Source organism: Seriola lalandi, unplaced genomic scaffold, assembly GCF_002814215.2.
Source record: "Seriola lalandi dorsalis isolate HSWRI2012SDOR001 ecotype SW California unplaced genomic scaffold, Sedor1 jcf7180002054272, whole genome shotgun sequence".
NCBI classification, from domain to species: Eukaryota; Metazoa; Chordata; class Actinopteri; order Carangiformes; family Carangidae; genus Seriola; species Seriola lalandi.
The window spans coordinates 294,587-304,496 of record NW_019524825.1 but is presented as its reverse complement, the minus strand read 5'-3'; the positions used below and the strand labels follow the sequence as shown (position 1 = coordinate 304,496).

The following is a 9,910-nucleotide window of genomic DNA, read 5'->3' as shown; positions in this document are numbered from 1 at the left end:
AAGTTTAGGAAATGGAAATTGAAGTGGCACCAGAAATGACTAATTATCTAAACGACCCTGCTCACCCACACAGGTGTTACCACTTACTGTGGTTGATTAGACCTCTTATCACAGACAGTGGCGAATTACATGAGGTCAGCAGACTCTGTGTAGCATACTAATCAGGAGGCTCAAGTTTACCAGTAAAACATGACTGTGAGCCAGCAAGTCCCTGAAACTGAAGCAGCTATTATTTACACCTGTGCTTTTCCTCCTGTGACACTCTAAAATATCTTCTGTGGAAAAAAAGGTGCATCAGGCAAAATAATTAAAATAGTTTTGCTCCACAAACCCTGAGTAAATTCATCTAGCCATGCGTCTGAATTTTTCTGGGAGAGTGACTGATGACTGATGAGTACTTTTTATTTGGCTGGTTGGTTTAGTGAGGTGGTTTTCTTAACTGTATTCCAAAATTTTGAAATATAAAAGTGCATAGAAAATTATGAGAGCGCATTGAAAAAACAAGATTAAGATAAGTAGTCTTATTAAACGGGCTTGTTCATTTAGACAAACTGAGGAAAAGGACAGAAAAAAAGAAAATGTTCTGTTCAGGAGTTTCCTTTTAAGGGCATTTCCGGAAATGGCGTCTTGCCAGATTGTCTAGTGTTAAAGAGGTATCACTTCCTCACTCTACAACAATGGCACAGTTCTCAAAACTCACCCAGAGCAACAATTAAACAAATAACGAATAATCCTCCCTTGCTTAAAAATGACTTAAATTGCGGTCTACACGCTGAGAGCTGTCCACATGACACCCTACAGAGCGAACAGGTGCTACGCTGCTTATCTTGGTTCTCGATGCAGTTTGTAGTCAGCAAAATAATCACGGGCGGAGTGGGAGCTCTTCACTCATCATCCTCCGCCCGCGTCTGCGCTCGTGTACATGGCGGTGATTGTGCGACGAGTAGCAGCAACATCTTACACTATCAGCAGCTCTGTGGGGAGGTGAGGTGAGGCGAGCCTGCAGATTCAAAACTGAAGAGAGCTGCTACATATTCACGTTTTTCTTTTTGAGCTCTCGTGTTCGTCGTGTGTATTTCTGTTGAGCACTCTGTGGCTCTCAGGACGTGTGAAAAGCATTTCCGTGCTCTTCAATGTACAAGTGACGGAAACGTGTCACGACTGTGTGAACATGAAACCCACCCACACCACGAGAAATGGGCAGGAACAATATGTTCCCTAAAATGTGGTGATTTTCGTTTCCTTTTCGTGTGTGGGAAGGTAATGCTCGTGGTCTGCCTCTTGTGTCACGCCCTGTCTGGACTCTGTGTTATTATTTCGTGTTTTATTTTGAAATTGTTTTGCTGCTTGATCCGTACGCATGTGTGAAAATGCAGCTATAATTTAGGGTAATGATCAGGTTATGATCCATGGTTAGGTTTGTAGGTTTGCGCATGCGCCAATTTGCGTAACGCTTACTTAAAAGTGCATTTTACAGATAATACTTCTTTACTCAAATTCGGTGCTTTGACTTATGGATCTCTGATAGACACACATACTCTTTAGTAAAAGGCACTATGTAAGGTTGTGTGTCTAATCCACAAATGGTAAGCGAGGAGGAGGACACTAAATCAGATTGATTAACTTGCTATTATGTAACTCCTCTCATTCAGTCCACTCCACGATCAGTTTGTGATTCCCTTCTCCTCTGTTAAAGGTTGCTCTCAGATGACCATCGTTGGTCCAAGTCTGTCAGAGGAAAAGCATCAGCCCGCAACTACAGTTCATCCGTGTCACACTCAGTTACTGGTAAGTGTTCTGTGAAATATGTGCTTCTGTGTGGTATATAAGGTCAATGAGTTAAACTGCCAACAAAGTTCAGTGTAACTGGTTAGTTAACTATCTATAGGGAAAATATAAATATATTGTGTCTATTCATTTACTAACAGGGTTAAGCATGAACCAAAGTGTTAGATGAAATGTTAGTGTTTTGTGCTCATTGGACTAAAGTCTGTTCCCCACAGGGTCCATGATGAGTAAAAAGCTGCTGGCAGATGTAGACTGCGGGGTGGACGATGCTCAGGCCATCATGTTGGCGCTGGCCGCCCCAAACGTGGAGCTCCTGGGTATCACTTGTGTGCATGGAAACACCACAGTGGAGAATGTGTGTAAGAACACACTGCGCGTTCTGCAAGCCTGTAATAAACTCGAGGTGAGTGTGTGTGTGATGATACTGACATGATTTACTGGTAAATACTGTGTTTTAGACCAACATTAGTGTGTTCGCTCTAAGTCTAGAGTGCTGTCTGAGTAGCTGACGTAAATTGAAATTTACTGGTACCTTGTGACATTGGCTCTGTTTATAACATTGCCCAGCAATGACTTGTTGTTCCCCAAGCCACATGACTTGAGGCAGGAACCAAACAAATTGGACAACCAGTATGTCCTGAGCCACTAATCAACAAGGCAGACTGATCTCATCATACTAGTGGCTAAAAATTATAAATATAATACTTGGTAAAATGAGTACTTCAGATGGTCTCGCGGTTTAAGGCGCCAAACACAACTGCAGCATTCTCAGTTTAGCTGAAGACTCTTTATTTCATGTCGTTATGCATCTCTCTCCTCTCATTTTCTGTCATCGCTCGACTGTTACCTCTCTGTTTAAAGCATAACATGTCCCCAAAAAGGACTTTAGCAAAGGACTATATTATGTAGTTTATTCCAATTGTGGGGGATACTGAATTTTTTCATCTTGTGTGTGGTTCTTCCACTTGCCAGATTCCAGTGTTTAAAGGTGCTGCTAAGCCTATCCTTGGGAAAAGGATTGATGCGGGACACTTTCATGGGCAGGACGGGCTGGGAGACGCTCCTGACCCCAACGCTCCTGCTCTGGACCTGATTCAGAAGGAGGACGCTGTGTCTGCTATGATCAGGATTGTCAATGAAAACCCCGGAGAGGTGAGAGTTGTGACAGCTCCATTTGTTTATATCTGCCTCTTGCATGTCTCAAGTCTGTGTTTATTTCCCACAGATATCTCTGGTTGCCACGGCACCCCTCACCAACCTGGCTCTAGCTGTGATGATTGATCCATCTCTACCAAGCAAACTGCGAGGGCTCTACATCATGGGAGGCAACACTGAATGTCAGTAAGATTCATAATCATAAACGCAATTAACTGGATGAAACAAAACAATATAAATATGTCAATATCACATTTTTAACTACTATCTAGCATTATATAGACAATCAGGTAAAAATTAATCAACAACGGGGTTTGCAATTGTAATGAAATTTCTCCAAAGTTCTCATTACTCTGTGTTCCCGCTGGAACGCCGGAGTTCAATGTGTAATCAGTGGTTTGTTTCTTCAGCTCGAGGAAACACCACAGTGTGTGGTGAATTCAATTTTGCTGCTGATGCTGAAGCTGCTTACATTGTACTGAATGACTACCAGTGTCCCATCTACTTGATTTGCTGGGAGTTTACCTGCTACAGCAAGCTGTCCTGGGTAAGCTTTCTCTTTTACACATCCCAACATATACACAATAGATTTTTAATACCTATAACCTCACTAATAATGTCATACATCAGCAAGGACAACAGAGTGATGATGCAGCCTCTCTGTGTTGACGTTTCTTCTGGTATTGACAGGAGTTTTGTGACGCCTGGTTGGCACAAGACACAGATAAAGCTCGCTTCATGGCACGGATCTTCCGTCACAGCATCGAGGCGTCACAAAGCGAGCGCCTCCAGAAAGAGTTTGTTGCTGGCACAGGTTTTGTTTCCTGTGACTCGTACGCCATGGCAGCCGCCGTAGACGACTCATTCATCGTAGAAAGCGACCAGTATCCAGTCAGCGTAGAGCTGACGGGCACACACACCAGAGGCATGATGGTAGTAGATACTGTAGACTTACTGAAGAAGACTCACAAGGCTTTCATCGTTAAGAAGGTGGATATGGAGATGTTCAAGCAGATGATGATGGCTGCTTTGAAATGAAAGCAAGGACCGATTTTCACTTACTGTATATGTAGAACTTAATTTTATAGAAGTTGCTTTTTAATACATGAAATTAAAATTTTAATAGAAAGTCTCTGTTTTATTTACTTAACCATTTTCCATATCATAAAACACACACTCATTCATCCAAAATAATACATTACATTTTCCTTAGAAGGAATCAAGATGCTTGAAGCTCCAGTCTTTTTGTTCCCCAGCACTGCATTTTACTGACGAGTTGGTAATCCTTTCCAATGTCATGGTGCACTGTTCTTTCATGTTTAGTTGTCATTTGCTACCCACTTTCTTTGAAATTATAATTATGTCTTTCAGATTAGTTTTTTTGAGCTGCACACACACCCAACCCATGAACAGTGCCTTTTGAAGTATTTACAGTTCAGCCATACTGCAGCATCAGCATTCAGTTGGTTCCTCAATATCCTTTCCTTCCTCTGAATCTTGACCTTGTGTCCAGCTGTAAATAGAGGACAGGCTTTATAGGTCTTTGCAGCACAGCTTAAAACATTAGTCGTATATTATCTCTATGGGACAGAATTTGACAGAAGTGAAACACACTAAACAGTTAGTTTGTTTTCAATAACATAACATTTGCTTCACTTTGGGAAAACACAGCTTGCAGAAATATCAGGAAAGAGGAAATGAAAACAATCCCTGTTCTCTTTACCCCTCCACTTGTTTGTCTCCATCCTAATTTCCCAGGTTTTAGTTTAGTTGCAACAATCCCTTAGCAAGTGCAGTGTAATTATCGCAGACTTACCAATGACCTCTTGCACTCAAAGAATGATGTCTGCAGGGCTTTGCAGTGGCCTTCCTTCAAACACTCACTGGGCAGCTTCCCCTCCTGACAAATTAAGAGATCAGTTTAATAGTTAATAAATCTTTCCCCAACAGGAGCCTTCATCTATGGTTTCCAGTCCTAACTGAATCTGGAACTGTACAGGACCCACTCATCTCCACATTAAACACACAACACTTTTCTTCAGATGGAAGAAGCCTGTGGTTTTAATATGACACGTGATTGGCATTTATAATTCATCACTTCATCCTTTTTCTAGAAGAAAGAGTAAGTTTATTAATGTAAAAAATATGAAACGTCAATTGAAAGTAAAATATACAGAGATGAATACAGTGTTTAGTGTTTGGTCGGTCACAAGATTTTTGTCCATAAACTGGACAAAAATGCAGATCCAATGTATCGTCCATCATATATCAAATGAGCATCTAGCGGGAAATTTAGCAATTCACTTACAATCGATCCACCAGGGGACAGCACTTTTAAAGTCTTCACCGCCCTCCATCATGTACTCTACTATCAGAGCAGTAATGTAGTGGTAGCTGTAGATAAGCTGCAGTTTTAAGACTGGGGTTTGGCAGGACGGAGAAGGAGCAGGCAAGATGCAGGGCTACCTTAAATTGTTATCTCACCACTTTGTCTAGCTCTTGTCTTTTTACCTTCAGGGCTTTCACCATCCGTGGCTGAGGCCCTGGCTCAGACTGTGGTTAGTTGTTGCAGAGGTGACCGGTCTGTCGAGGTGTGTAATAGTAAACAGCCTTCGACACAACAGCAGCAAATGTTCAATATTCAACTTGCGGTTTGACTGAGGTAACTTAGCTCTAAGCTCATGCGGGAAAACCATTGAAACTGCAGAACAGCAGCCCGACGTCACTCCTGTATTTCAGTAGGACCAGAGGACATTTACTGTACTTACCTTTACAACGCATTCGTGCTGAAGGAGACATGCCTTAAAGTCCTCTCTGATACCGGCGCAGGCTCTGTTATCCGGCTCTTTATCCTCGTAATATTTCGGCATTGTGCAGACTCCACTCTAACACCACTGATGCCTTAATTATATACTCACAAGTGCAAAGAACCGGCCAGTTACCCACAATGACATAAGTCTTGTTGTGTAGACTCAGCCGCCATGTTTCGGGAAATTGCATGATGGGCAAACGGAAATACACGGCGTATAGAAGTGCATGCTGGGAGGGCTTGTAGTTTTTCATGTATTCTCTGTTAGGTCATCTGAAAATATAAAGAAAATCACCAACCATTCGTGGAAAAAGTAATTACACTATGTCAGGTGAATTTTGTGGTCATGTTTACAGATGAATTCAGGACAAAGACAGAATGGATTTTGCGGGTTACTTCAAACCTGGTGATGCAATGGCATGAGTAATGCAAGAACTAAATCACAACACAAAAAAGAATGGCCATGACTTCTAACAACTTTTATCATTTATTTCAAAGATGTCCATGAAAAATGATGTCATAATCATCAGACGTAGGCATTCACATGTATATGATGAAGGCACATGAACTGATGGGTGTTAAGGGTTGTCAAGCATGGGAAGAGCTCCTTTTTTTTTTGTCTCCTGTCCACTCTCCACAAATACAGTAGGGGGTCACATGACCGTTCATGCTGTTTTCATGCATTCAGTTTCAGTTTGTATGTGGTTGCCAGGTAAGGGGCAGAAGCCGGTCCTGTTAACAGTACTGAAAGTGTCTTTACTCTTTCAAAATAACATGTCCCACCCTTTAAATGGCTTGCTTCCATCTTCTACCTATTACCAGAATCTGATCAAGAGGCAGAGGTTGAATTGCTTCTGTTTTTAAAAGTACAGCTCTGGTGTAGATGGTTTGATCAGGGGGTGGAAGAGCCTACTCAGATTGAAAAAAAAAAAAACCAAAAAACCAACAAACATTGTTTATAAATTACAAATAATAATCATGCATTTGAACAAGCACGATTAGTAAAAGTTGTTACACTTCCATATCAATTCCATCAAAAGGCACTTCACTACCCCCTTGAATAAACCGCTGACATGTAAGATGAGTGAACTTTCACTTAAAAATAGCTTCCACTCAGAACATTAGCCACACAAAAACAAAACATTTCAAACAAATTTCAATAAACAATTAATTGAGGCAAAAGATAGAGTTAGTGAGAGAGAAAGAAATACTTGATGCCGTTTTTATAGATTTACAATCAGTGAAAGTACTGCACAACCTCAGCCAATTCATACCACAAAAGGCGCACTCTGCAATGATCAGTAGTCATAGTATTCTGTCCAATTAAAAACTAAGATACACAATTGGACAAAATAAACTGTAAAGTGGATTTGGAGGAGTCAGTGAAATGAGCATCTACTGTGCAAAGATGGAAAATTTAAGTACAGTGGTGAGGGGTGTGATGATAACATAAAAGTGAAAAAGCAGTGCAAATCATGCAGATGGTAATCTAGTACAAAAAACCCTCCAGTACCATTTTCACTCAGCATAACACAGAGAGTGCTTTTGACATCCCAATCGCCAACTGGACTGTATGTGTTATTTTTAAAATATCAGTATCTCCAGCAGTCCAAGTGTAGGCAAAAGTAAGGGAACAGATTGGAATAATGCTGCTGAGACAATTTCAAGGGACCTGGATATAAGGCACATTTTTCTAATTTTGACCCACAACTACTTCAAAAGAATCTATTCACAACGCTCCTACCAGTTAGTTTTTAAACAGTGAAAATGAGTCACTTTACTCTTAACATTTCACTTCAAGTGAAAAGAAACTGAACTGAGCTACTTGCTACTTGCAGACAAAGCAATTTCACAAGAAGCCGTTATGAAAATAAAATGTACAATAGCAATTTTGAGAAAAAAACCCCCAAAAAACACAACAGTACACAAATAAAACAGGTTCTGAACTACCATAAACATCTCTTAATAGAATAAAAATATATTTTACCTCTTGTACAAATTAAAGATTTATTTCAAATAAATTAAGTCACCTTCATAGATCGTCAAAGCTGTAATAATATATCAATATAACAATATATTCCTTCGGGAAAATGACGCCAAGGCAATGTCTGATTGGTATACTATAAATGGACACTGAGGTCATACACAGCCTGTCAGACAGGAAGTGAGATAGATATGGTGTGATGGTACTTATTTTCTTGATGGACTGAAGTAATTACCACAGAATCTGGCCTATGGTCAAAGTTGTCACCGACTGGCTGCAGGCAGGATTAAGGAACAGTTTGGAAAAGCTCATCCTGAGTTTGTGTCTCAGGACAAGTGGAGTATTTGAGTGTGACTTAGAATACTCTAGGAGTGAGGAAAACATTTTTGTTTGGGCTGGTGTTGATCTAGAGCTCCGTCATCTCTGCCGAGAACAGAGAGCAACTGGCCATTAGTGATGACAACATTCTTGATCATCATGGGCTTTGCTGAGGCGCTAGTGACAGTGCAATGCCCCAGCTTGCCCAAAGGTGGCAGCATTAAGTAACAGGAGGATTTGGCAGCATCTACACCAGTGGCCAGGTGACTGGTTCTCCCCAGATGTGGTGATTTCTCCTCATTCGTCCAGACGTTTTCTGATTGTGTTCAAAGCTGCTGAGCAACAGTCACTTTCAGAGCCAGAGCTGGGGACAGATGTCTTCACACACTCCACTGTTGTTCTTTAGACAGTAGTATTCACATTCTCACATATGAATTAAGAGCACAAGAGTGAGGGAGAGATGCAGAAAGAAAGGGAGAAATCGATCGATGAGAAGCAAAATAACAAGGTACATTAGGACGAGTGGGGGACAGAGAGGTGGCTTTCCTCAGACAAGCTCAGACAAGCAACTCTAGTGGGCTCTAATGATTTCACTGCTGGTTGCTAGGTGCCAGAGGCCCTGCGTAAGCAGTCTAGGAGATTTTGGTCCCCCAGGGGCCATGATTCATATGCCCCCTTCAGAAGAGTCAGCCAGCTATCCTCTTTATATGTATCTGCAGGAGGAGAGCAGAGCGCCACACGTGTTAGTGGATTAAAACAAGAAGGCAGTATGCATCTGGAGCAAGTGGTATTCTCTTATGTATTTGGACAAGAGTGTGATTGGCTTACTTCACTGAGGATGGCCCACACAGCGGAGTCTTTGAGAACCGAAAGCCGAAGTGCCACGATTGGATTGAAGGAAGGATCTACAGCCCCTTCTGCCACACCCTTCTGAAACTGACCTGTCACACACACACACACACACACGAAGTACTAAAATCATATATAGAGAAACTACATGGCCAATACTTCACCAGTGAACTAGGTGCTCAAGTGAGAAAAAAATAAATATGATAACTGATTTACTGGAATTTATTTAACCAATATATTTCACTATAAAAAAAATAAATAAATTAAAAAAAAAAAAATATATATATATATATATATATATAAAATAATATATATATAAAATATGTCAGAAAAAACAAAAGAATATGAAAGAAGATAACAGAAGATAAAAACTGGAAGGAGGACAAGGCTGTGACTGACAACACTTCACACAATTTTTGTCCACTGACTAACTCTCGGCACCATGAGAGTGTAATCTGATCACGATGTCTCAGAGTGTTTGTATGCACAAACACACACAGCGTTAGGAGACTGTCAAATCCACTTACCGATTCTGTAAAAGCGGTCCTCTGTTCGTTTGTACTTCTCTTTGGTCTGCAGTCCAGGTTCCTAACACATTAACATAGTGAAAAATGGACAGTAGAATAAAATGTAAGACACAAATTAAAACCTTTAATGATTTTTCATTTGAGCAGCACTTGAACTGATTCTAGCTTCTGTGCCTACACTGGAGGTGTGGATCACAATGTCAGAATTTATCGCCTCTAGCAGAGCAAACGATTCTGTCACGCTCACATTCCTGTCAATAATCAATGCGCTACGTCCCTGAGAGCAACCACTCAATGTAATCTAATCAGAACCACTTGTACATCACACCACAGAAGGGTGACATGCGCGTGTGCATGTGTGTTTCCCTACCGAAACTGGCAGTATTTCCACTGTGGTGTTCTCGATTTTGTCCCCTGGGTGCTCCTGGTTACCACTGCGAAACAGGAACCTGCCAAACAAATCAAGCATTCATTTTAATA

General features: G+C 41.0%; 3 protein-coding genes across 6 annotated transcripts in view; 1 reads left to right on the top strand and 2 right to left on the bottom strand.

The window, feature by feature from the left end:
* The first annotated feature begins 851 nt into the window (after positions 1 to 851).
* Positions 852 to 4,072, top strand: LOC111654350 (inosine-uridine preferring nucleoside hydrolase). 4 transcript variants are annotated; one of them, XM_023405325.2, is made up of 7 exons: positions 852 to 984; positions 1,697 to 1,788; positions 2,004 to 2,191; positions 2,761 to 2,940; positions 3,014 to 3,125; positions 3,354 to 3,490; positions 3,634 to 4,072. In XM_023405325.2, the coding sequence occupies exons 1-7, from the start codon at positions 923 to 925 to the stop codon at positions 3,979 to 3,981; spliced, it is 1,119 nt and encodes a 372-aa protein (XP_023261093.1). In that variant the 5' UTR covers positions 852 to 922; the 3' UTR covers positions 3,982 to 4,072. The 4 variants fall into 4 exon arrangements, with proteins under 4 accessions (XP_023261093.1, XP_023261092.2, XP_023261096.1 ...); XM_023405324.2 differs by having other exon boundaries at positions 880 to 989; XM_023405328.2 differs by lacking the exon at positions 852 to 984 and adding an exon at positions 1,008 to 1,260.
* On the bottom strand, positions 4,061 to 5,946 carry coa5 (cytochrome C oxidase assembly factor 5). Its single transcript, XM_023405329.2, has 3 exons — positions 5,712 to 5,946; positions 4,760 to 4,843; positions 4,061 to 4,456 (listed from the first exon to the last, which is right to left on the bottom strand). Exons 1-3 carry the CDS (start codon positions 5,811 to 5,813, stop codon positions 4,415 to 4,417), a joined length of 228 nt encoding a protein of 75 aa, XP_023261097.1. The 5' UTR covers positions 5,814 to 5,946; the 3' UTR covers positions 4,061 to 4,414.
* A 274-nt stretch (positions 5,947 to 6,220) lies between these two features.
* Positions 6,221 to 9,910, bottom strand: part of mgat4a (alpha-1,3-mannosyl-glycoprotein 4-beta-N-acetylglucosaminyltransferase A) — a 30,255-nt gene continuing 26,565 nt past the window's right edge. Inside the window, exons 13-16 of the mRNA XM_023405323.2 lie at positions 9,801 to 9,879; positions 9,431 to 9,491; positions 8,883 to 8,995; positions 6,221 to 8,767 (exon numbers count right to left, since the gene is read on the bottom strand). Of these exons, the coding sequence (XP_023261091.1) occupies positions 8,741 to 8,767; positions 8,883 to 8,995; positions 9,431 to 9,491; positions 9,801 to 9,879 (280 nt within the window). The 3' untranslated portion in view covers positions 6,221 to 8,740. The remainder of the gene's footprint in view (positions 8,768 to 8,882; positions 8,996 to 9,430; positions 9,492 to 9,800; positions 9,880 to 9,910) is intronic.

Excerpts from the sequence above, each read along its gene's own strand:
- LOC111654350 (XM_023405325.2), top strand. The coding sequence starts at position 923 with ATGGCGGTGATTGTGCGACGAGTAGCAGCAACATCTTACACTATCAGC. Across the intron at positions 2,192-2,760 it reads AAGCCTGTAATAAACTCGAG|ATTCCAGTGTTTAAAGGTGC; the intron begins GTGAGTGTGTGT and ends TCCACTTGCCAG. Across the intron at positions 2,941-3,013 it reads TCAATGAAAACCCCGGAGAG|ATATCTCTGGTTGCCACGGC; the intron begins GTGAGAGTTGTG and ends TATTTCCCACAG.
- coa5 (XM_023405329.2), bottom strand. The coding sequence starts at position 5,813 with ATGCCGAAATATTACGAGGATAAAGAGCCGGATAACAGAGCCTGCGCC. Across the intron at positions 4,844-5,711 it reads AGCACGAATGCGTTGTAAAG|GAGGGGAAGCTGCCCAGTGA; the intron begins GTAAGTACAGTA and ends TTAATTTGTCAG. Across the intron at positions 4,457-4,759 it reads TTGAGTGCAAGAGGTCATTG|CTGGACACAAGGTCAAGATT; the intron begins GTAAGTCTGCGA and ends CTCTATTTACAG.